Source organism: Cherax quadricarinatus, chromosome 51 (assembly GCF_038502225.1).
Source record: "Cherax quadricarinatus isolate ZL_2023a chromosome 51, ASM3850222v1, whole genome shotgun sequence".
NCBI classification, from domain to species: Eukaryota; Metazoa; Arthropoda; class Malacostraca; order Decapoda; family Parastacidae; genus Cherax; species Cherax quadricarinatus.
The window spans coordinates 22,036,525-22,064,446 of NC_091342.1; the positions used below are offsets into that span (position 1 = coordinate 22,036,525).

The 27,922-nt window shown below is 37.5% G+C and overlaps 1 protein-coding gene and 1 long non-coding RNA gene across 2 annotated transcripts in view; one reads left to right on the forward strand and one right to left on the reverse strand.

Annotated features, from left to right (window-relative positions):
- The window catches only part of LOC138854160 (uncharacterized), a 502,510-nt gene that overhangs the window by 48,223 nt on the left and 426,365 nt on the right, over nt 1-27,922 (forward strand). The gene's annotated exons all lie outside the window — the stretch shown is intronic.
- Nucleotides 20,517-27,922, reverse strand: part of LOC128694593 (adenylate cyclase type 5) — a 418,524-nt gene continuing 411,118 nt past the window's right edge. The window contains exon 20 of the mRNA XM_070095954.1: nt 20,517-20,802. Within this exon, the coding sequence (XP_069952055.1) occupies nt 20,620-20,802 (183 nt within the window). The 3' untranslated portion in view covers nt 20,517-20,619. The remainder of the gene's footprint in view (nt 20,803-27,922) is intronic.

Below are 27,922 nucleotides of genomic sequence, written 5' to 3' on the forward strand. Positions count from 1 at the left end.
AAGACCCATTCTATGCTGACAAGGCATCTCAGGCCAATCGTGTCATATTTGAAGGCAGGAAAAATAAAATTTTTACGTACATTTGGGGCACTAGCAGTAAGAATGTATGTATACATTTGGACCGTTTACGGGTTAATAGGTTCAGAGACCTTTGACTCATTACAGAATTTATTAAAATGTAGTAGTTTTCTATATACATCATCATAATTTTTCTTTTCCTGTAATTGATAACTGAGCAGGTAATGAAATAAATATTTTTCTTCTTTAAGTTACCCTGAAAATTTCCCAGAAAATAGTCTTAATAAATTTTGCTAAATACCGGGTACATGTGAATTATTTGCACATAAGCAACAATGAATGGTACAAAATACTAAAACATTCAACATTGCAATTGAGACATACACAAGTATTTTTCAGAAGAAAATGCATAACTAGCATACAGACAGCAGACAGCTGCCTCAATGTACATATTATCTCCATATGACAGTGAGTCATGGCTCACTCCATATACACTACAGTACCTATGACTGGAGACACTTAGGCACTCCATATACAGCAATGCCTATGACTGGAGACACTTTTGGACTCCATACACAATAGTACCTATGGCTGGAGACACTTTTGCACTCCATGCACTTTAGTACTTTTGGCTGAAGACACTTATGCACTCCATACAAATATAGTACCTATGGTTAGAGACACTTATGCACTCTATACAATACAGTATCTGTGGCTGGAGACACTTATGCACTCCATACACCATAGTAAATATGTCTTGAGTCATGCATTCCATACACTTCAGTATCTATTGCTGGAGACACTTATGCTCCATACACTACAATACCTATGTCTGCAGACACGCTTATTCATTATAAAACACATCTTTGGAAAGTTGCTGGAGACAGGTAAAAAATGAGCAGCATATATCTCCATATACAGTTATACTACAAACAGCCTGAGTCATTTATAGAAAAAGAAATTTGAAGGAAAATATGAAATATGCATTTATGTTACATTTATATATATATGTATATATATATAAAAATAGTGCTTTGAGGTACTGTACTGCTTATTATGCTAAAAATGAAGATATTAAGACATACACGAGCTTCAAATTATCTTTTGCCCAATACTGCTGAAATTTTGATTTACAAAATGCCTATAAATCTTACGGAATACTCCATTAAGGCTAGCAAGCTTTTTTTCTCTCAGATTTAAAAATAATTAACTATTGTATTTATTAACACACTATATAATTACAGTAAGTTTATTTTAATTATGGAATCTGTTAACATCGTCTTACCACTGAGAGTTTAATTACAGTAAGAATTGATGTGATAAATAATAGTAAGAGTTATAACCAGTAATTTATAATAATAATAATAATAATAATAATAATAATAATAATAATGACAACAATTATAATAAATAATGATTATAGGGATGCATGTATATTTAACCCTTAAACTGTCCAAATGTAGATCTAGGTTTGCGCGCGTAGCACTTGGTTTTCTCCATAAGAATGTAAAAAAAAAAAAAAAAAAAATGCAGATCTACACTTGGACAGTTTAGGGTTAAATTATAAAGTGTAACAAAAATCTCTGAATTGTGTAATGTGAGCAATGGTTAGTTGGTGTGCACCTCAAATTTGCTATGCAAAATTTGGCACTTATCATACTTCACTTATATACACAAGCCTAAAATAGAAGTGGCATCTCTGTTTCTTTAATGAATGCCTCAAAGTTACAAGCCAAATCCATGTATCATTAAAAAGTTTGTAGGAGTAGGCAAGCAGAGACAGATAAGTTTTGTGCAACTGTTGGTGGGGGTGGTGGTGCAAGGCTCATGTAGTGTCTTGTGTATTATGTCATACATTTTATATACACTTAGGTTATCGAAAATAGCATTTTTGTCTTTCATTAATATCTACTGGAAACTCTTATGGAAAAGGTACAGTAACGGACATAAAAAATTGATGAAAAATACATCTTTATAATATTTACAATTTACTACACCAACTGTATTTAAACAGGAAGGGATGATGGGTAGTTTAACATTTTACTTAATAAAACTAAAGTGAATTCAATGATTAAAGTAAATGTCCAAATTTTCATGATTCACAATAACATACCAAGGAATATAATCACTAAAAGTGCAATTGTTGCTAGTACAGTACATAACATTTCTGAAGATGAGATGGATAAGACTGTTGGTTTTAATGTATTATGAATTACTGAAGGATGCAAGCCATGATTCTTAACCCTTTCAGGGTCCAAGGCCCAAATCTGGAGTCACGCACCAGTGTCCAAGGTATTTCAAAAAAAAAATTTGTTATTTTTTCTTATGAAATCGTAGAGAATCTTTTTGTGAAGGTAATAAAACAAAAAGTACGAAATTTGGTGGAAAATTGACGAAATTATGCTCTCGCGAATTTTGATGTGTCAGCGATATTTACGAATCGGCGATTTTGCCGACTTTGACTCCCATTTTAGGCCAATTACATTATTCCAATCAACCAAATTCTTAGCTATTTCACTAGTATTACTTCTATTCTATCGATTGAGCACAAGAAATCGCCAAGTCAACTGTTACAACTACAAAATAAAGTGATCGGAAATTGTTAATTTGGCCAATTTAACACAAAGTTCAAAATATTCCAATTTCAAAATAGGGTCCAGAATGAACAATGTAGGCATTCCTGGCACTAAACTAACATTTCCTCTGTTCATTAGTTATGTTTTGAGGCTTTACAAATAAATTCCATTTTGATTTTTTATTCACATAATGAATTTTTATTCACACAAAAAAATAGAAGATTTACTGTTATGCAATACTGTAATAATTGTATAAATATCATCACCATATTTGTGAATGTATATTAGACCCACCAGCTGATGTGTATTAGACGTGTGAGGTCGTTTGTTTACTCTTGAATATCGGCAAAAATTTAACATTTCCGCTACTTTGAGCTCAGTTTCAAGCCATTTCCAATGCGAAAACCAATCAAAATCATCTCTATTTCTGTAATATGTCTTCCATTCTATCAAATGAGACCAAGAAATCGTAAATACAACTATAAAAAACATACGAAAAAACACTGCAAAGTTGCTGTTTTAATCGAAAAATCATGATTTCATTTTTTTTCTCTCATTATGCACAGTGTGCTGCAGGACCTGTTTTATGTGGTGCACACATACCACATAGATGTATTCTCTCATATCTAGGCCCAAATGTACCACTCACAGTTTATCAGAGTGAGCTGAGCTCATGGCGTAGATCTACGGTTTGGACCCTGAACGTAAAGCCGTAGATCTACGGGACGGACCCTGAAAGGGTTAAAGTATATGGGAGAAAATTTGGCAACATCAGTTCTTAAAGTTTATCTTTGCTAATTGTAACTAATATATTTTATCACTAAATCTCACAACATTGGAAATAAAACTCACATATTTGAAACAGACATCCTTAAATGAATAAAAGTAAAATTATTAAATTTGATCTCTAGACATAAGTTATCCAATTTAATGTTTAAACTAAAACCTCTTAATATTGTTTTATATTTTCAACATGCAGAATTTGGGGATATTGTTTTTAGAATATAGTTCACTATTAACATTTTGAAGGTAAATTTAAATTCTGTCAAGAAAAAGAATACAGTGGAACCTTGACTTACGAGTTTAATCCATTTCGTGATCTAGCTCGTAACTCAATTTACTCGTATATCAAATCAATTTTCCTCATTTAAATTAATTGAAAAGCCATTAATCCATTCCTGCACTCTGGAGACAAGACAAAATACTTGAATATGACACTAATATCAGTTCTGCGGATTATTTATCTATCACAATTCATGTAATATGACATAATAAACAATATAATTAAAACAGAAACATGATATATACTCTAGAATGAATAAAATAGGCCATAATATGGTGGCAGAGGCAGTGGTGGAAGCGTCCGCCATTTCCTTTCTAACTTTGACTATAGTATCTTCCCATGCTCTTATTGTAAGAGAAAATGGAGTATTTGTGAGGCTAATTGCAGAAATATCATATATAAAAACATAATAAGTCATAATACACTACAGAATTTAGTGTATTATGATTTATAGTGTATATGTACTTACACACTTGGGTCAGAGATAGTGGGGGATGTTGAGGGTGGGGGAGGTTGAGGCTGTAGTGTATGATGTCAGTGGCCTTGTAAACCTCCAATGACAACATTGTTTTGTTTGATTGCTGAACTTAACTGATACAATTTGTTTTGTTTAATCACTGAACATAACTGATTCAGCTTAAGTATCTACATATCGTAGATGTACTAAGCTGGTATTGCCTGGCAAAGCCCATGGAAATCATCGTCTTTTTCTTCTCAGCACTGTCCTTTGAACTTATTTTCTTAGGACCCATGGTTAGAAAAAAGAAATTTGGCCAAATGACTGTAAAAAAAAATGCAAGCAAGCATGAGAAAACTGCTCCCACAGTGATGTAAACACGTATACTGCTTACCGGATGTTTTGGCATCAGCTGTGCCAACTAGCAGCAGCATTCTGAATTGTTATTACATACGTATTATTTTATTAATTAAGGGAACTGAAGCTGTATTGTTATGATGATGATAATATTATTGTTATTATTATTATCATAATTATTAATTTAGGTAACTGGAGCACAGATCCAATTCCCTACATCAAGAGCCCCTCACCAGCATCAAGGAACCTTGACCCTGGTGAGGGGCTCTTGATTTAGGGAATTGGATCTGTGCTCTAGTTACCTAAATTAATAATAATAATAGTAATAATACTAATACAGTGGAACCTCAAATATTGAACTTAATCCGTTCCAGGAGCTAGTTCTAAATTTGAAAAGTCTGAAAAGCGAAGTAATATTTCCCATAAGAAATAATGAAAATACAATTAATCCGTTCCAGAAACCCAAAAATATTCACAAAATATACATTTTATAGAGATTTATTATAGTTTTACATTTATTTTTTTTTTTTATTAACACACTGGCCGATTCCCACCAAGGCAGGGTGGCCCGAAAAAGAAAAACCTTCACCATCATTCACTCCATCACTGTCTTGCCAGAAGGGTGCTATGCACTACAGTTTTTAAACTGCAACATTAACACCCCTGCTTCAGAGTGCAGGCACTGTACTTCCCATCTCCAGGACTCAAGTCCTGCCTGCCAGTTTCCCTGAATCCCTTCATAAATGTTACTTTGCTCACACTCCAACAGCATGTCAAGTATTAAAAACCATTTGTCTCCATTCACTCCTCTCAAACACGCTCACGCATGCCCGCTGGAAGTCCAAGCTCCTCGCAAACAAAACCTCCTTTACCCCCTCCCTCCAACCTTTCCTAGGCCGACCCCTACCCCGCCTTCCTTCCACTACAGACTGATACAATCTTGAAGTTCTGTTTTGCTCCATTCTCTCTACATGTCCGAACCACCTCAACAACCCTTCCTCAGCCCTCTGGACAACAGTTTTGGTAATCCTGCACCTCCTCCTAACTTCCAAACTACGAATTCTCTGCATTATATTCACATCACACATTGCCCTCAGACATGACATCTCCACTGCCTCCAGCCTTCGCGTCGCTGCAACATTCATCACCCATGCTTCACACCCATATAAGAGCGTTGGTAAAACTATACTCTCATACATTCCCCTCTTTGCCTCCAAGGACAAAGTTCTTTGTCTCCACAGACTCCTAAGTGCACCGCTCACCCTTTTCCCCTCATCAATTCTATGATTCACCTCATCTTTCATAAACCCATCTGCTGACACGTCCACTCCCAAATATCTGAATACATTCACCTCCTCCATACTCTCTCCCTCCAATCTGATATCCAATCTTTCATCACCTAATCTTTTTGTTATCCTCATAACCTTACTCTTTCCTGTATTCACTTTTAATTTTCTTCTTTTGCATACCCTACCAAATTCATCCACCAACCTCTGCAACTTCTCTTCAGAATCTCCCAAGAGCACAGTGCCATCAGCAAAGAGCAACTGTGACAACTCTCACTTTATGTGTGATTCTTTATCTTTTAACTCCACGCCTCTTGCCAAGACCCACGCATTTACTTCTCTTACAACCCCATCTATAAATATATTAAACAACCACGGTGACATCACACATCCTTGTCTAAGGCCTACTTTTACTGGGAAATAATCTCCCTCTTTCCTACATACTCTAACTTGAGGCTCACTATCCTCGTAAAAACTCTTCACTGCTTTCAGTATCCTACCTCCTACGCCATACACCTGCAACATCTGCCACATTGCCCCCCTATCCACCCTGTCATACGCCTTTTCCAAATCCATAAATGCCACAAAAACTTCTTTAGCCTTATCTAAATGCTGTTCACTTATATGTTTCACTGTAAACACCTGGTCCACACACCCCCTACCTTTCCTAAAGCCTCCTTGTTCATTTGCTATCCTATTCTCCGTCTTACTCTTAATTCTTTCAATAATAACTCTACCATACAATTTACCAGGTATACTCAACAGACTTATCCCCCTATAATTTTTGCATTCTCTTTTGTCCCCTTTGCCTTTATACGAAGGAACTATGCATGCTCTCTGCCAATCCCTAGGTACCTTACCCTATTCAATACATTTATTAAATAATTGCACCAACCACTCCAAAACTATATCCCCACCTGCTTTTAACATTTCTATCTTTATCCCATCAATCCCGGCTGCCTTACCCCCTTTCATTTTACCTACTGCCTTACGAACATCCCCCACACTCACTACTGGCTCTTCCTCACTCCTACAAGATGTTATTCCTCCTTGCCCTATACACGAAATCACAACTTATCTATCTTCATCAACATTTAACAATTCCTCAAAATATTCCCTCCATCTTCCCAATACCTCTTAACTCTCCATTTAATAACTCTCCTCTCCTATTTTTAACTGACAAATCCATTTGTTTTCTAAGCTTCCTTAACTTGTTAATCTCACTCCAAAACAAAATTTCTTGATAACATCTCACCCACTCTCTCATTTGCTCTCTTTTTACATTGCTTCACCACTCTCTTAACCTCTCTTTTTCTCCATATACTCTTCCCTCCTTGCATCACTTCTACTTTGTAAAAACTTCTCATATGCTAACTTTTTCTCCCTTACTACTCTCTTTACATCATCATTCCACCAATCATTCCTCTTCCCTCCCGCACCCACTTTCCTGTAACCACAAACTTCTGCTGAACACTCTAACACTACATTTTTAAAACTACCCCATACCTCTTTGACCCCATTGCCTATGCTCTCATTAGCCCATCTATCCTCTAATAGCTGTTTATATCTTACCCTAACTGCCTCCTCTTTTAGTTTATAAACCTTCACCTCTCTCTTCCCTGATGCTTCTGTTCACCTTGTGTCCCATCTACCTTTTACTCTCAATGTAGCTACAACTAAAAAGTGATCTGAAATATCTGTGGCCTCTCTATAAACATGTACTTCCTGAAGTCTACTCAACAGTCTTTTATCTACCAATACATAATCCAACAAACTACAGTGGACCCCCGCATAACGATCACCTCCGAATGCGACCAATTATGTAAGTGTATTTATGTAAGTGCGTTTGTACATGTATGTTTGGGGGTCTGAAATGGACTAATCTACTTCACAATATTCCTTATGGGAACAAATTCGGTCAGTACTGGCACCTGAACATACTTCTGGAGTGAAAAAATATCGTTAACCGGGAGTCCACTGTACTGTCATTTTGCCCTACATCATATCTTGTATACTTATTTATCCTCTTTTTCTTAAAATATGTATTACCTATAACTAAACCCCTTTCTATACAAAGTTCAATCAAAGGGCTCCCATTATCATTTACACCTGGCACCCCAAACTTACCTACCACACCCTCTCTAAATTTCTCCTACTTTAGCATTCAGGTCTCCTACCACAATTACTCTCTCACTTGGTTCGAAGGTTCCTATACATTCACTTAACATCTCCCAAAATCTCTCTCTCTCCTCTACATTCCTCTCTTCTCCAGGTGCATACACGCTTATTATGACCCACTTTTCGCATCCAACCTTTACTTTAATCCACATAATCCTTGAATTTACACATTCATATTCTCTTTTCTCCTTCCATAACTGATCCTTCAACATTACTGCTACCCCTTCCTTAGCTCTAACTCTCTCAGATACTCCAGATTTAATCCCATTTATTCCCCCCCACCGAAACTCCCCTAAAGTTTTTCTTCTCTTTTTTAGTAAATGTCTAAAGGAGAAGGGGTTACTAGCCCATTGCTCCCGGCATTTTAGTTGCCTCATACGACACGCATGGCTTACGGAGGAAAGATTCTTTTCCACTTCCCCATGGACAATAGAAGAAATAAAGAAGAACAAGAGCTATTTAGAAAAAGGAGAAAAACCTAGATGTATGTATATATATATATATGCATGTGTGTGTCTGTGAAGTGTGACCAAAGTGTAAGTAGGAGTAGCAAGATATTCCTGTTATCTAGCCTGTTTATGAGACAGAAAAAGACACCAGCAATCCTACCATCATGCAAAACAGTTACAGGTTTCTGTTTCACAGTCATCTGGCAGGACGGTAGTACTTCCCTGGGTGGTTGCTGTTTACCAACCTACACTATATTTGTTGTGTGTTTTACATACACACAACAAATATAGTGTTCAATTATGTATTAATAAATTTAAATAAATATATAAAATAACATCTGGAAGATAGGGAGGAGGAGAGAGGGAGTTGGGGTTAGTGTTTGGAAGGAGAATCCCCCTCCAGGAGGACTTCAGGTATCAAAGCCCTCTCTGGGGTTACTTCCCTTCTCTGTATTTTAATGCCACTAGGACCAGCTTGAGAGTCACTGGACCCCTGTCTCACAAAATAACTGTCCACAGTCCTCTGTTTCTGTCTCACAAAATAACTGTCCACAGTCCTCTGTTTGTCTCACAAAATAACTGTCCACAGTCATCTGTTTCTGTCTCACAAAATAACTGTCCACAGTCCTCTGTACATCCTGGCAAGCTCAACAAGTCTCACACCACTCTCATACTTCTATGTTATTTCCTTCCTCACATCTGCGGTGTTTCTCACTTTCTTTACCACAGGGGTACCACTAGCAAGTTTCTTTGGGCCCATGGTAGCTTATTTCACAGTCCCACAAGTACTAAACACAATGAAATAATCGTAAAATGTTTGAATGAGAATGCAGGTTAGTGTTCACTCAAGCATCAACAAAACCAGAATGGCTCACGGTGCCTGCACGGGGACGCGGACAGAGTGGGCTGCTGGACAGGTTCGGTACCCGGCGTTTCAAAAATAGGTGCGAGTTCGATAGTAGGGACAGAGTTGGTTAGAAAAAAGCATTCGATTTTCAAAAACCTCAATAAGTGATATGTTCGAAATTTGAGGTTCCACTGTACTACTACTAATAATAATAACTAATAATAATAATATTATAATAACCCCGCTGTGGGAGCAGTTCTCTCATGCTTTGCTTACATTTTTGACAGTCATTTGGCCAAATTTTGTTTTTCTAAGCATGGGTCCTAAGAAAGTAAGTGTAAAAGACAATGCTGAGAAGAAAGAAAAGAAAAAGAGGATGATTTCCATGGAATTAAGGCATGAAATCATAGATAAACAAGTGAGGTGTTCAGGTTTTGCGTTGATGGGGAAGCAGGGGGAGCTGGCTTGTAACTCAAATGTTGGCTTGTAACTCGGAACAAAAAATTGACCCAGGAACGGCATGTATCTCAAAAAACTTGTATGTTGAGACACTTGTAAGCCAAGGTTCCACTGTATATATATTGGATAAACATCCTGTGACATGTTTTTTCCATGTCTCCTTTTTTCTCGTATCCTTTATATTAATATCAGTTTTTAAATTCACTACATCTGTTCACCGTAACTGTTTCTTTTATCATTATTATTGCCCCAAATTTTCAAATAAACCCACCAAAGGTAGAGTAAAACACTGATTATTTACCTATGGTCATGTAAGTCTCTTCTTTCATCTGCAGCATATTTACAATATTGAGTTCTAGCTCAGGCCTCTGTCTGGTCTTTCATATGACATAGATATACAGAATATTTGTGGCAATAATGATTTTGTCTCCAATAACTCAAGTATTTTATTAATTTTATCCATTTAGGAATAAATGCAATGGAAAAAAAATAATTCAAGCAAACATTTATCTTATCACTTGGTCTACTGTAATTTCCCAACTATTTACCCTGGACATTTTTTTTGGATACTGCTCATTATATACATGCTACAAATATGTTCATCAACAAAATCACAACACAAAAAATCGAAGCTACTCTCTCACATGGTAAAAGTTATTTTTTTTTTTTATGAAGCACACTACATGGTCCCATAGATATATCCATATTTTTAGCTCATAATGTGTGAGCTGTTTGTGAAACAATTGCCTAGACTGCCTCTCCTAGGAAAGAAGGATACATAATATCAAACACTATTTGGAAGCTTATACTATTTACATATATACATTAGTTCATGAGCCGCTTCCTTTCCAGTAAGGTACGGTAAATTTTTCATTGAAAATCCACGCTGGCAATCCCCCATATTTACATTATGAAATAGTTGACTTGTTTATAAACATACACTTGAGAACTGTATGCAAGGACATGCAATTCTAGAATATCACTTTTACACTCATTATCAATACATGACAGTGAAAATTTCCCTGCAACAATGAAATAAATTTGTAATAAAACTAAGAGATAATCTTTGAACCCTATCAACATGTCTCAACAGGCTTAAACAAATTAAGTACAGTATGGAATATGCAAAACAATTCTTGCAAATTACTGCAGAGACAAAACTAATATAATAATACTGTACTTACTACCCAAGAACAGGAAAAAGCTGTCATCATCTAGGCATGATGACAGCTTTTAATTAAACCATTATCTCATTGATGTAAGAAAGATGAAGACTGTATAACTTTTAAACATAAGGTAAATGCAGTTACAGTAATGACTTCAGATCAGCACGATCCATTTGAAAACTAGACAAGTAATACACAGTGAAGATATTTTCACCACATATACATACGGTACAGTAATTTGTTTCACATTAAATAACATTTAAATTTTATTGGAAATTCTACATTAAAAGATGTAATAGTGAGAATAGAAGACAAGAGGGATAACACTTTGAAGAATGAAAAACTTCTTTCTGTAAAAGTTAAATTAACTAACATGATTTGACTCCTTTCTCTATAATCCCCATAACACAAGTACATAATAGAATTTTTGCCAACTTAATCCTCCCTTTATATTTTCTACAGAAGGTTTACACATCTGCAACCTCTTGTTGACAAATGACACAGGTTCCAAACACCATTTGCAACAACCTAGCAAGAAAAAACTTCCCAAGGAATATGGCAGATACCATGGTCATGGCACCCTTCACTGAGAGTAGTTTTTCATTCTTAAAAATTTTATATTCTGTGTACATGTATATCATTGGTAAAATATACTGACAAGTAGGATGTGAATAAAAGACAATATGTAGTTTATGGAACTGTATTGAGAAAAAATTCACCAGGGACTTGATTAATTAACCTCTGGTAAATGTCTTCTCGATAAAATGCAATAAACTGCATATTTCTTATTCACCTGTTAAATTTGGTGTTTAGGTTCCATGAACCACTAATAGGAATCCTACCAGCCATACTTAACATCACGGAGGTGCTGAAGACCTTATGGTGAATATTATAAGTGCAGAGCACTAAGACAAGAAACTCTCAACTTGTGATATGGGCAATTTATTAAATAAAACTGCTAGATATGACATTGTACGGAATGCAAGTAGGTGATCTCTTACACAAGCCTTGGGTTTTATCCTGAGGCTGGCTTAAGCTCATCTCTCTGCTAGTCAGAAAAAGCCTGACTCCATCAAACAAATGAAAATTAGGTGTAATATTATACTCAACCTTTCGTAATAAAGCGCTTGCATCAGGAACCTAGTCATTCCTGTGGAGAACTACTAATGTCAAGATTCAGAGAATTGTATAATCTAGACTTGATGGCTCTTGAATTGTCATCTGTGTATGTTACTTCCCATGTTTATACTTGTATATAAGAACATAAGAAAGAAGGAACATGGCAGCAGGCCTACTGGCCCATGCAGGGAAGGTCCATGTCAACCCCTGGCTTAGACCAATGGCCCACCCAGTCAGGTCACCTCCACTTAAGGAACGGGCACAACATATAACCCAGTAGCACCAGCTAGTCAGGTTCAACTCACACCCACACCCACTCATGTATTTATCTAACCTATTTTTAAAACTATACGTCTTAGCTTCTGTAACGGTACTCGGGAGTTTGTTCCACTCATCTACAACTCTGGTACCAAACTAGTGCTTTTCTATATCCTTCCTGATCTGAATTTTTCCAACTTAAAACCATTGCTGCGAGTCCTGTCTAGGCTAGATATTTTTAGCATGCTATTTACATCCCCTATATTCATTCCTGTTTTCCATTTATACACCTCAATCATATCTTACCCTAATTCTATGCCTTTCTAGAAAGTGAAGATTTAGGGCCCTCAGCCTATCCTCATAGGGAAGATTTCTGATACATGGGATCAAATTTGTCATCCTCCTCTGTACATTTTCCAGTGCATTTATGTCCATTCTTTAATATGGTGACCAGAACTGTGCAGCATTATCTATATGAGGCCTAACCAAGGATATGTAGAGTTGAAGAACAACCTGAGGACTTCTATTATTTATGCTTCTTGATATGAAGTCATGGATTCTGTTAGCTTTATTGCGAACATGTAAGTACTGTTATCTTGGTTTCAGGTTACTGCTAACCAGAACTCCTAAATCCTTTTTGCAATCAATAATATTAAGATCTACATTATTTAGTTTATATGTGGCATGGTTATTATCCTTTCCAACATTTAGAACTTTGCATTTGTCTTTATTAAACTGCATCTGCCACTTCTCGGACCATTGCATCAGTATTCAAATCATCCTGGAGTGCTCTAATGTTCTCATTAGAATGAATTGGATGGCCTATTTTGGTGTCATCAGCAAATCTGCTTATGTCGCTATTTATTCCCTCATCTGTATCGTTTATGTAAATTGTGAACAACAAGGGACCCAACACTGACCCCTGTGGAACACCGCTTGTGATGTGCCCCCATTCTGGTTTCTCTCCATTTATATAAACTCTCTGCTGCCTATTTGTCAACCATGCCTTTACCCAGGAAAAAATTTCTCCTCCTATTCCATGTGCCTTAAGTTTCCTCAATAGCCTCTGATGTGGAACTTGAGCCTTACTGAAGTTCGTATACACAATATCATATTCAATACCATGATTTACCTCCTCAAATACCTTAGTGAAAAAAGTTAGTAAATTCCTAAGACAGGAACTCCCCTTTGTAAAACCGTACTGAGATTCATTAATCAATTTATGCCTTTCAAGATGACTATGAACTGCCTCAGCAGTTATCAATTCCATAAATTTTCCCACTATGGAAGTAAGGCTTATCGGTCTATAGTGCAAAGCTAAGGCCCTGTCACCTGCCTTGTAAATAGGTATTACATTTGCCATTTTCCACTTATCTGGCACTATGCCAGTTTGTAGTGATATGCTGAAAAGATTAGCCAAAGGTTTGCCAAGTTTCTCTTTACATTCCTTTAAAACCCTTGCAAACAATTCATCAGGGCCTGGGGATTTGTTAGGTTTTAATTTCTCTATTTGTGTGAGGACCATGTCACTAGTTACCCCAGTCGTGCATAGTTTATCATCATCCTGTTCTACATAATTTATTATTTCTGGAATTTCACTAGTATCTTCCCGAGTAAAAACTGAGAGGAAGTAAGTATTGAAAATTTCACACATTTCCTTATCACTGTCAGTGATCTGACTTGAGTTACTCTTAAGTGGGCCTATCTTGTCCCTAATCTTACTTCTGTATACCTGAAAGACCCCTTTTGGGTTAGTCTTCGAATCCCTTGTGACCTTAGCTTCATAATCCCTTTTTGCTTTTCTTATTCCTTTTTTTTTATTTCTCTCTTTAATTGAATATACTGATTTCTTAAGTTCCCATTCCCTCTTTTGATATGCCTATATATGCCTCTCTTTTGACAAATGAGATGTTTTAACACTTTCAGGGTAAGAGGCCCTCTCCTAAACTTGTTCTCAGGGTCGGAAATCCCCCCCCCCCCATTTTTTTTCCTTATGAAATGACAGATAATCTTTTCCCAATCATATGACACCAAAAGTATGAAATTTGATGGAAAACTTATGGCATTATGCTCTTGTGAAGTTAACAGTCTCGACGATGTTCACGCATCAGCAATTTCGCCCACTTTGAGCCTTATTTTTGGCCAATTCAAGTGTGCTAGTTGACAAAAATCATAACTATTTTGCTAGACCTCCATTTTGTCTATTGAATGAGTGCAAGAAACCACCCATTTACCGATTTCAACTATCCAATAAAGTGGTCAGAAATTAGCAATTCTGCCAATTTCACACAAATTTCAAAAGATGCCAATTTCCAAATAGGGTCCAGAATAAACAAGACAGACATTCCTGGTACTAAAATAACATTTTCTCTGTTCATTAGTCATGTCTCCAGGCCCCTCTTACATCTCTTTTGCTTTCGACTTTGAATTTTTATTCTCACAAAAAATAGAAGATTTACTGTTATTTCTACACTAATGCAGACTACTGCATTAGTGTAGAAATGGTATAAATAATATCAGCGCAATTGTGAAAGAATATTAGACTCGCCAGTTGATGTGTATTGGACGCATGTCATGATTTGTTTACTTTTGAACTTTGGCAAAAATCAAACATTTCTGCTACTTTGAGCTCAATTTCAAGGTACTTTTCATTGTGAAACCAATCCAAATCATCTCAATTTCTGTAATATGTCTTCCATTCTATAAAATGAAACCAGGAAAGCTAGAATTCAACCATAAATACCATAAAAAAATACAGTGCAAAGTCGCTGTTTTAAAGCAAAAACATGGTCAAAGTTTTTTTTTTCTCATTATGCACTGTGTGCTGCAGGATTTTTTTTATACTGCACACACTGACCACACAGACCCATTCTTTCATATGTAGGCCTACCTGCTTTCTCTTGCTAGATTTGAAGGCACTAGAATTTAGGCGTACTAGTACGTCAATAACCTTGGTGCGTATGTCGTACTAGTACATCAGAAACCCAGAAAGGGTTAATCTATTGTTCATCCATTAGGGATCATTTTTGTTAGATCTAATTTCCCTACTCGGAACAAAAGTTGTCTGGGGGAGCTCATCATATCATATTGACAACCAACACCACCAACCTGACCCATAGTCAGGTCATCCCAATTTTGCCCACCCAGATAATTTCTCAGTGCCATGAAATCGATCAAGTGGACGTCTGGGACATAGACTTGATTGCAGTTATCTGGGTAATTCCATGATATATTGAAATTAAGTGATTTGTGATTGCTTTCTCCAAGCTCATCATTAACCTCAAGATTATTAATTAGTGATTCTTTGTTGACAAGAACCAAACCAAGCAGGTTGTTTCCTATAGTTGGTTCTGTCACAAACTGTTTTAACCCGTAAACGGTCCAAGCAGATCTAAGTTCACGTGTGTAGTGCTCCAAAAGTAGATCTACTTTTTTTTACATATTTTCAAACATAACAGAAAAAAAGTAGATCAAAGTTTTTTTACACATTTTCAAATGTTAAAAAAAAAAAAATCTACTTTTTTTACATACTTTCAAATGTTGAAAAAACATATATATACGTTTGGACCGTTTACGGGTTAAAAAGCCATCCTGAACCATATCAAATCACTAGACTCAAGATTTCCTGTCACATTGTTTCAATCAATTTGTCTAAAGTTAAAATCTCCCATTAATGCAACATTTTCATATCTAGATGCCTTATGAATTTCGTCCCATAGCAGCTTACTGCACTCTCTTTCAAGGTTTGGGGAGCCTATAAATTACACCAAAAATTAACTTTTCACGACCCTCGAGAAACTGTAGCCAAACAGATTGTGTGTCCAATGTTTCTAATCTTATATCTTGTCTAACACAACAATTTAAATTATCTCTGACATACATTGCCACTCCACCACCCTGTTGACCCTATCAGTGTGGAATAGTTTATAACCCTAATGTTGCATTCAGAAGGCATTTCTCTATCTTTCAAGTTGAACCAGGTCTCTGTTATAGCAATAATATTTGCATTACCTGCACTTGCAATTAATTTTAGCTCATCTATCTTATTTCTTAGACTTCTACTATTTGTATAATAAACCTTAAGGGAGCTAGTCACTTGTTGCCCTCTACTGTCTCTCTTTGTTTATCAATTATTTTGCCTTTACTATCAACTTGATTTTGAATATTATCTTTTAAACATATCCCTGAGGTATCCTGGTTATATCTGCTGTTCTCAACCCTAGTACTGCAGCCTGACTGTTTCCCACAGACACCCATACCTCTATAATCTATCAGTTTAAAGTCCTACACATATCACCAATAACCCCTTCAATTGAATTAGCTAATGCAACCACTCCAGCCCCAGAGAGATGAACCCCATCCCTTGCATACATATCATGTCATAACATACTATGATTAAAATGCTATATTAAGATGATTATCACATTTGACCTTGAGCATAGTCTTGGCCAGTCCAGGTCAGCCACCCAGAAGATCAATGTAAACCCTTCCATTGAATGGCTGAAGTGGAGAGGAGTCAGAAGCTGAAACTGAATTTTGAAGAATATACATTGAATTCCAAAGACTACTAAAGAAGAAGCTTGTCTGTAAAGAGCTTTTTGGGATACAGAAAGGACAGGAGAAATAATTCTGTAAGTTTATGACATGACATATCATGAGATTATCAGGCAAACCAACTAACAAACTCACAAAGAATATAGTGAGTTTTTTTAATCACTTAGAAGGGAAGTGAATCTCACAGTAAAGATCTTGAGCTCGCTAATATGAAAAAATATCAGATCTGGTGAGCACTGTAAAGCATGGAGGGTACCCACTTAGGCACTCAAAGCAACTGCCAAAAGGAATACCATCTATTGGGTAGGGGTGTGATGTTATAGGGGAATGTTAAAATCTGGGTTGCAGGTGATGTATGCCAACACTACATCAAAAGACCACCCAGGTATCCATGTATGAAATCTGGGATGTTCAAGAAGCACTGCAGTAATGGCATTCTAAACAAGGAAGCCTGTACTGAAACCCCTAGGCAATATAAAGACTCCTCCAGAGTACACTTATAAATGTGAATTATGTGCACTGTTAAGCTTATAGAGAACATGAACTGAGTCATGAGAGAAATTTTCTTAGCTTGGAGGAAAAAAGCAGGAACACCTCCCACACCAACTCAAACCAATTTTGAGCGAATGCCTGATAATGGTCAAGAATTAAGTGTTGAAGTTGATGCCTTTGGGCCCAAAGCTTAACCTGAGGGGGTTCTTGAACTAAGGAATTAGATTTGTGCTCCAATTCCTTGAATCAAGTCTGAATGCCTACAGGTTTAGCCCTCTCCCCCTCCCTCATGAATGTAATAATAATAGTAATACAGAAGAATCAAAAGTTGCAGCACAAGAAGATCAAACTGTATACCAGACCAAGGTAAAGATTTGGATGAAGCAAGTCTTCATATTCTTAGATTGATGAGGAATCCCATTTCGAAATCTCTTGAGAATTGTACCCAAAGCTGTGAACATAAAAGGTGAAGTAAAGTCTATCATCAGAACTTCAAAAAAATAAATGAACAGGGATAAGCTGTTGGTTCATAGTCACTTCACCCAGGGTCTTTACCTGCCACATTTTGTATGCAGCCTCTTCCCCCAATGTGGCCTCTATGTTTTTTTGGCACAAATATCTGTTTTAGGGAAGCCCTAGCAACCTCAAGAATGTGTTCTGTGATTTTGACTGCCTAAGGAGCACCTCTGCAATGATGTAGGATGAGAGAATTCCTGCTTAGGGTAAGAGAGTTCAGTGAGGTTGAAATGTCCGAGATGGACATGGAGTGTGCCTAAAAATGAGGTCCTTGTTTGAGTATTTTGTATAGATAGCAGAATGAGCAAATATCAGATAAGATGATGGGGACGCTGAAAGTAAGGGACTCTTGAACCAGTGAGGCCGAAAATTGGCAGAGATCATGGTGAGATATGGCTGCCCCACATCTCATCAATGGATCATGACCTATTGCACTTACAACAGAGAAGTCAAGAAAGATAAATAAATTTTTGCTCTTGGCATGCAATTAATTCTATAACAGAATTGAGCTGCTTGGAAATATGTGCATCCTCAGTAATGGGACCGAAAATATCCAACTTCGTGAAAGAAGTATTCACTGAAAAGTTGACTTTCTGTATTCACAGAGATGGTAAAATCGAGAATTTTGAGACCGAACAATGACTTTTTTTAACAGCTCAAAGATGAGCTTTGAAATCCTCATAGAAGGGTGGCAGAGTCAACTTGATGGTGATTGTTGGAGTCATCTGTATTTGGAACAGGAGAGAAGACCAAATTTGAGAATAGACTAACTCACTAGTAACTGGGCTCGAAAAACTCAGGAAAAGAGCAGAATTTATATTCAGTAACAATTTCTGGAGAGAGGAGAGCCAGCTGCAAAAACATCCCTTGTCTTTTGTACAGAAATCAAGAATGGTTAGGCCTTGTCAGTGTTCATCAGCAAGTTAAAGTGACATCAACCTTGTACCAGTGGTAACAACCAGATCTTGATTTGTGTATAATGTATTTGTTCAACAGTATGATGCAAACTAGTATTAATATGAATAATGTATGCCCCTATCAATTGGTTGAGTGAGGCCTGGGAGAGTAATTCTGAGCTTGTTTGTGATTGGGTAAATATAATTAGCAGTGATTAAGTTGTCACTAAGAATAGAGTTAAGCTAAGATTTTGTTGGAATTTTTATCCCCAGAGGGTTATCCACCCAGGATAACCCCAAAAAGTCAGTTCATCATTGAAGATTGTCTTTTATTTCCATTGGGTTCTTCAATCTTGTCCCCCAGGATGCATCTCACACCAGTCGACTAACACCCAGGTACCTACTTGCTTGCTAGGTGAATGGGCACACAGGTGTAAGGAAACACGCCCAATATTTTCACCCAGCCGGGGATCACTCAGTGTGTGAGGTGAGAGCATTACCTACCAGGCCACTAGACAATTATCAACCACAATTTGAGAAACGTACACTATAGACAGAAGAGTCATGGAAGCACTGAGGATAGATTTAGCCCTTTTCTGAGTAGACATTTCCATTAGTCTAGGAAGAGTAGTGGTCAGTCCACTGAAATATCATCAACAAGTGTCCACTGAAATCCACTCTAGGTTCAGCTAAGCTTGTTGAACAAGGTGAACTGTGTAAACAGCATGTGTGTCGAGCAGGACGCATACAGATCACTGTCTCCAGGAAAGAGTGGCAAGTTGAAAGCTCACAAAAATGGTGCGAGTTCTTCATGTTGGTAAGAAATATTAAATAAATAGAAACAGGCGGCTGAATGGTACTTTGGGCCTGCACTCTGAGTCATCCAGGAAGTTTAGGTGCACATGTATACATGAGAATGTAAACAGGCCAAAATGGCAAAAATGTGATCTATGTCAATTACTGATATTATAAAGAATATGCAGAGAGGCTTCAATTCTTCAATTCCTATCAGTGGTTTGTAGAACCTGAACATAAAATTAGAAGTATAGGAAATCTCATTTCATACTGATCAGCATAAAAGCTAAGAAGGCTTGTTTACCTTGACAGATGCTGATAATGAACCACTCCTGTACGAGTTGCAGAAAATTCTGTACACAGCAGAGACACTCATAACATTCAGTTGTTTATAAATGACTAGTTGTGTCAAGACTACTGCACTGTCAATAATGAGAATACTTTAAAGAAACTTCTTTCATGTAATTTAAGAAAATTATTTCAAGCTTTAAATACTATTATATCTAATTTTGCTGGTTATTTGTGGCACTTCCAACTTCATGGGAGAGTTTTAAGTACACACACAGCACTCAAGATACACTACAGTACATATAAAGAATACATACTTCCTCAGTAACTTCATGGTTCTCGGCTCACAATATGCAGTTAATTTCTTCAGTCTGCCTTAGACAAGAACCTTTTATTGTAACAACAGTCTGCATGACTTGTGGTTCTAAACCATTGCTCCTGTTGACTTGGTGAAGGAGCGGTTTGAGAATTTACTCAGAAAATCACTGCAGTGTGCACAAAAAACTATTTCTAATCAGTGTCATTTTTCATGTTTGCATAAACATACATCATCAGTACTAAGTGCTGAATAAAAATAAAAAATATGCTTGTAGTACAGTGGAGACTACAAAACAGTTACACTTCTTATATAACACTATTTTTTGAAAATGAGAGCCAGTTTTCTTGACATCCAGTTGAAGAAGGCAGGTACTAGCAATTACTACACAATAGAGTTAGTCATACTAATCTCTCACCAGTGTCAATCTACACAAGTTTTGTATATAATCTGGATGTCACACACATCACTAGCATTTGTAACTTTTTTTTTTTTTCCATTTTATATGTTGTTAAATGGTTTATAGAGTTTATTTGTGATTCTCAGTTGAGTTAGTTGAGCCAGTCACTGGGCAGTCTTCTTCTATAGTATCATGACTTTTGCCATTGAGAAAGTATGTTATCATATCTCCCTTTCCTTTTACCTTGATCACTCCTCGGCATGTTAGTGGGTAACCCTTCTTGTGCAGTATCTGGTAAACTTCTTGAGTGACCTGAAATGAGAGAATTTTTCAGTTCCCCTACAGTTGCTTGCACACTCCCACACTCATAAAGAGGGTTTATAACCTGATCCATTTTCACTGGCCATCACACTATACAAGTAGGCCCCAATTACAGTGGACCCCCGCTTTACGATCAGCTCCCAATGCGACCAATTATGTAAATGTATTTATGTAAGTGCATTCGTACGTGTACGTTTGGGGGTCTGAAATGGACTAATCTAATTCACAATATTCCTTATGGGAACAAATTCATTCAGTAATGGCACCTGAACATACTTCTGGAGTGAAATAATATCGTAAGGCGGGGGTCCACTGTATACAGCAGGTTAGGTTTCGCTACTGCTGTAAAGCAAAAATTGCTGTAAGATGAAACGGCTTTTTTTCACTTTCAGATGCATGTAAAAGCATCATCTTTACACTATCATATACAGCCTCTCCTCACTTAACAACCGAGTTCCATTCCTAAGATTAGGCAAGCAAGTGAACTGGTCATTAACCCTTTGACTGTTTCAGGCCCCTCTCTGAAACTGTCATTCTATGTCGCTCAATTTTTGAAAAAAAAAAAAAATTATTTTTTCTTATGAAATGATAGAGAATCTTTTCCCGATGGTAATGACACCAAAAGTTCGAAATTTGGTCGAAAACTCGTGGAATTATGCTCCCGCAAAGTTAGCGGTCTCGGCGACATATGCGTATCGGCGATTTCGCCGAATTTGAGCCCAATTTTCAGCCAATTCCATTGTTCCAGTTGACCAAACTCATAGCTATTTCTTTAGAACTCCATTTTATCTATCAGCTGAGTACAAGAAACCTCCCATTTACTAATTTGGACTACCCAATATGGTGGTCAGAAATTGGCAATTTGGCCAATTTCACGCAAAATAAAAAAGATGCCAATTTCAAAATAGGGTCCAGAATAAACAAGGTAGACATTCGTGGCACTAAAATAACATATGCTCTGTTCATTAGTCACATCTCTAGGCCCCTCTTATATTATTATTGCTTTCTATTTTGATTTTTTATTCATACAAAAAAATACAAAATTTACTGTTATGCAGACGACTGCATTATTGTAAAAATGGTATAAATAATATCAGTGCACTAGTGAAAGAATATTAGACTCCCCAGTTGACGTGTATTGGACGTGTGGTGTGATTTATGTACTCTTGAACATTGGTAAAAATCGAACATTTCCGCTACTTTGAGCTCAGTTTCAAGGTCGTTTTCATCGTAAAAGTAATGAAAATCATCTCTATTTCTGTAATATGTTTTCCATTTTATCACCTAAGACCATGAAAACGCGAATACAACGATAAATACTATACGAAAATACACCTCAAAGTCGGCGTTTTATTCCAAAAAAACGATCAGAGTTTTTTTTTTCTCATTACGCAATGTGTGCTGCAGGATTTTTTTTATGTGGTGCACACTGACCACACAGACCCATTCTCTCACATGTGGGCCTACCAGCTTTCTCCCACTTGATTTGAAGCCGCTAGAATTATTGAGTATATATACGTCAGAAACATTGGCTCGTAAGACGTATTTATACGTCGAAAACAGTCAAAGGGTTAACTAGGAGCATACTGTATGGGTAGTGGGTTTCTGTCAACCATCTTCAGATATTTTTTTAATGTCACCTTTGCACCATTTATAAAATTTTTAGTATATACATGTATTTAAATGTTTATACAGTACTGTATGCTGTAATAAACAGGATAGAGGAAATCAACTCTAATATACATTACTAAAGTTTGCATATTGATCCGAGAGCTGGTTGTAACTCCAAGTGGTCAGTAAATGAGTATGTCACTAAGTGAAGAGAGGCTGTATCGAGCAAGTAACAGAGCTAGGCCTAAAAAACGCATATACAGTACACACATTATTTATGCTAAAATATTTTCATCCTTAGCTTATAGTGAGTAGTGAATATATTTATTATAGGAAATCTTGAATAAATGAAGACTGGGTATAACTGAAAACCACAGCATTAGCAAAATGCTCTAAAGTGGGGCCTTCCTGTATCCATTCATGCATTGTTACAAGAACTTCTCGGGGGTTTTACTGTAGCCTCTTGCAGGTGAACTTGTTCACTTGATAAATTACACCGTGTTAAATTTACTTTCTTGAACAAGCAGATTCAGTCGCCCAGTTAGCCGTTCACAATCTCCTACTTCCACAGGTTTTCCTTTCTCTGATAATTTTTTGGTACTCAAAGCAACTACTGACAACAACATTGGTCCATGATAGAGTGCAACAAATTTTTTTCTATCACACTGCAACTGGGATTCTGTCCATCTTTTTTCCACTGCTGTTGGATGTGGGAAACTGCTCTCATGCTTACATATTGAACACACAGCACACTCATGAATATTATGTAGAGATATGACTGACACTACTCTGCTAGGACTGCCAGATCAGTCCACCATATTTTAAAAGACTGTCCCATATATCAGCGAGCATGCAGAATTCACTCCCGATATTTTCTTCACCCTAACACACTCTGAGTGACCTTGTTGAAGGTTCCATCTCAAACTTATGATTTTCTCCTTGAATTTTTAATGGACGCTAACTTATTGCACCAACTGTGATAGTGATTTTACATTTACACTAACCCCTCTCCATTGCATACTCCTACCCTCACACATTCCTACAAACAATGCTGTATGAGTCATGGGGTTTAATTAAGCATTTAAATTATTATATAATGATATTATTATTAATAAATTCATTACTTGAATGCCTAATAAATTATTCAAGAGAAACCTCATTTCAGTCTTCATATTAGTTGTTTTCCCAAAAGAAGTTAGTATGCCAGCTTGAGCCAGATACAATGGACCCCCAGTTCGCGATATTAATCCGTTCCTGAGAGCTCAAAGTAAACCAAAATTATCGGAAAGCGAATCAATTTTCCCCATAAGAAATAATGGAAATCAAATTAATCCGTGCAAGACACCCAAAAGTATAAAAAAAAACTTTTACCACATGAAATATTAAGCTTAATGCAATAGAATAATTACAATAATAGCAATAACAATAGAATAATAATAGAATAATTGACACTTATCTTTAACCCCTTCAGGGTCCAAGGCCAAAATCTTAAGTGGTGCTCCAGTGTCCAAGAAATTTTGAAAAAAAAAAAAAAATTATTTTATCTTACAGAATTAAAGAGCATATTTTTGTGAAGGTAATAAGACAAAAAAAAAAATTCTGATCAGTACTTACCGAGATACAGTGCCAAGAAGTTTGTCAAAAATGATGTGGTGGCGGCAACATCGACGAATTCCACATACGCGCATTACATTATTTTGCAGTTTTTATTGTTTTTTCTTTTCTTTTCCAATTTTTTTCTATTCCTACTAACATTTGGGGCCTGAGAGACCAATACTGTATATAATGTATATATATAAACTCACTGTATTGAACACAATAACCACACTAAAGTTATTATATTATTGTTTACCACTGTTGTTTATTACAATAAACATACACAAATCTTGTATAATACTAATGTTCTATCATATATTTACATATTTACAATCACTGGACATGGTTTTAGAACTGCTGGAGCTTGTGGAACTCCTTGAAACTAGGCACCATGCACAGAGGCACCTAACATTCCTCACACATAAACCGAGTGTCTTTGCGTCTTTGTTGCCGTCGTTTTGTTTGTGCACAGATGATGCATCTCTTCTGAGCAAATTTCTTCTGAGTTGAAGGAAGTTGTATTATGAAATGATCACCTTCCCTCCTCAAACGCTTGGGTATATCCTGAGGAATTCGAGGACCGTGTTGTATAGCAGGTGTTCTTACCTGGTACTTCATTATGAGTTGTCTGACAACAGACAAACAAAATTCACCATACGGTGGTCTGTTACCAGTCTTTATTTGGTACATATTATATGCATTGAGCATTGAAATGTCCATGAGATGGAAGAAAAGTTTCATGTACCACTTGTAACTCTTACGAACACAGTCAACAAAACCAATCTGCATGTCACATTTGTCAACCAAGCGCATGTTTTGTGTATAATCAATCACTGTCACTGGTTTTCGAATACGTTCATTAGTCACTCGATCAACTTTGCCACTGTCTTGCATTTCATTACGGTGAATGGTTGTCAACAATGTGACATCTCGTTTGTCATGCCACCATAATGCCATGATGTCATTGGCAGTAAACACCTGCACGTCATCACCACGAGCACCTGCGTTGAGCCTGGGCATATGTTTACGATTAGAAAGCACTGTGCCACACACATCTGTCTTGTTCACTCGCATGAAATCACTGAGTAATGGGCTTGTGTACCAGTTATCGGTATATAATGTATGCCCCTTACCAAGATAAGGTGCCATCATGTTTCTCACTACGTCACCTGAGATACCCAATAACATCTTGGTATCTTTCAATGTTTTACTACCCATGTATACAACAATATCCAACACCAGGCCACTGTCACAATCACAGAGTACAAACAGTTTTATACCAAAGCGTTTCCTCTTGCTCGGTATATACTGCTTGAATGACAGTCTACCTTTGAACAAAATCAAAGACTCGTCAATTAAAAGATTCTTGAATGGATAAAAGTATATGGTGAACTTTTGTTTGAGATACATGAAAACATTTCTAATCTTGTATAACCTGTCACTTCTGTCAGGCCTGGTTTTGTCAGAGAAGTGCAACATACGTAAGAGTAAGATAAACCTGTTCACTGGTATGATTTCACTGAAGACCGGGGTAGAAATTAGCCGATCTGTGGACCAGTATGCTTTTATATTATGCTTATAGACGTGAGGCATAAGCATTATTGTTGCAAAAAGCAAATACATTTCTGCAACAGTCGTCTCTTTCCACCTGTGTAGTCTTGACTGTGGTGATAAGATCGTATTTGCCATGGTGTACTCAAAATACTTATTACTTTCCCTGACAATAATTTCCATCAATGGCTGGTCAAAGAATAATTCAAAGAATTCCAGTTCATTGGCCGTGGTTCCAAGGGGACAAGTAGGTAGAATTCCACTTTGAGAGTCATCAAAGTGGTGAGGCTTGGGAACAAAATTGGGATTTTGCTGCCAATCCCACATACGGTTTGCTGGTGGATACTGGACATCATAGGCTGGTTGTGCAGGTGGTTGTGGTTGTGGTGGGCTGGTGGGTGACGCTCCGCTTTGTCCTTGAACTGACGAGTCAGCAGCGTGGGTCCCAGCGTGGCCTGGTGAGTCACGCATGGCCGTGCCACTACCATCACCACTAACACCATCCACTGATGCCTGTGGTCTATCCATGCCAAGTGTAGCTACATCATCCTCACTATCACTACCTAAAACTGGTGTAGGGCCACGGGATGTACTCCATCCCCTGGGCACAGCATAGGGTACACTACCTGAGCGCATGCGGCGGCGAACATACCGATGCTTCACTGGTGAATATGATTCCTCACTATCACTACTCGAATGATCGTCGAGCGCAATAAAATCACAATCCACGTCACTATCATCATCATTACTGAAGTCAGAGGCCTGGCCACGCGAAAATATTAGTTTTCTCTTGCGTTGAGGAACAACCGACCGTGAGTCACGAGTGCCCACACCAGAGGTAGAAGGTTGAGGATCGTCAGGGTTTTCTGCACTATTATCGATATCCTGGTCATTCTTTTCGGTCACTAACTGATCAAAGCCGTAGAATTCGTCTTCATTTCCACTTCCATCAGTGTCAGAACTATCAGATAGGAAGAGGAGAGTCCCAATTTTCCGGGGAGTGAGAGCTGACTTGCGACGAGGCATGGTGAACAAGGGTGACTGAGCCGGCGTTCCCACAATGCTATGCAGGCGCCTAGATTTTTTGTTTATGGTGCACACCCACCGTGCAGACCCGTTCTCTCACATGTAGGCCTATGAGCGTTTTCGCGCTAAATTTGACGGAGCTAGAATTTTGGTGTAGATCTACGGTTTGGACACTCAACGTAAAGCCGTAGATCTACGGGACAGACCCTGAAAGGGTTAATGAGGATCTGGTGATGATTGATGGGATGGGAGGAGGGGAGAGTGTTGAACCTATTGTTTAGAAGGGGAATCCCCCTCCATTAAGATAAGATAAGATTTCGTTCGGATTTTTAACCCTGGAGGGTTAGCCACCCAGGATAACCCAAGAAAGTCAGTGCGTCATCGAGGACTGTCTAACTTATTTCCATTGGGGTCCTTAATCTTGTCCCCCAGGATGCGACCCACACCAGTCGACTAACACCCAGGTACCTATTTGCTGCTAGGTGAACAGGACAACAGGTGTAAGGAAACGTGTCGAAATGTTTCCACCCGCCGGGAATCGAACCTGGGCCCTCCGTGTGTGAAGCGGGAGCTTTAGCCACCAGGCCACCGGGTAGCAAGTCCTTTTCCAGGGTTACTTCCCTTCTTCTTTTAATGCCACTAGGACCAGCTTGAGAGTCACTGGACTTCTGTCGTGCAACATATCTGTCCATAGAGGCCTGTACCTCTCGTTCTTTTATGACTTTCCTAAAGTGGTTCACAACATTGTCAGTGTAATAGTCACTAGCACGGCTTGCAATAGCTGTATTAAGGTGATTTTCATCCATAAAGGTTTGCAGTTCAACCCACTGTGCACACATTTCCTTAATTTTTGAAGTAGGCACAATGGATTCCACAACTGGCATAGGCTTCTCAGGGTTAGCCCCAAACCCTTCAAAATCTTTCTTAATTTCCATACTAATTCTCACCCTTTTTACCACAGGGTTGGCACTAGAAGCTTTCTTGGGGCCCATGGTGGCTTATTTTGCAGAAACAAGCACCAAAAACAGTGAAAATTTGGATAATATGGAATGTACCGAATGTATCCTTAGATGCGCGCACACTGGCACACATGGGGCAGTTCAGGCCACACGTGGACACGTCTTGTACGAATCGTATTGCACACCGGGTTTTGTAACGGGAACCGAGGCAAATTTTTTGCAATATAATGCATCGGATACTGGATTTATCAGATACCGATAGCATCGCAAACCGGGGGTTCACTGTACTTCATATTTTAAGATTTTTAAATTGAGTTCTTGTTAAAATGAATACTCATAAATTACCTTCACTCTTACATAAATGTAAT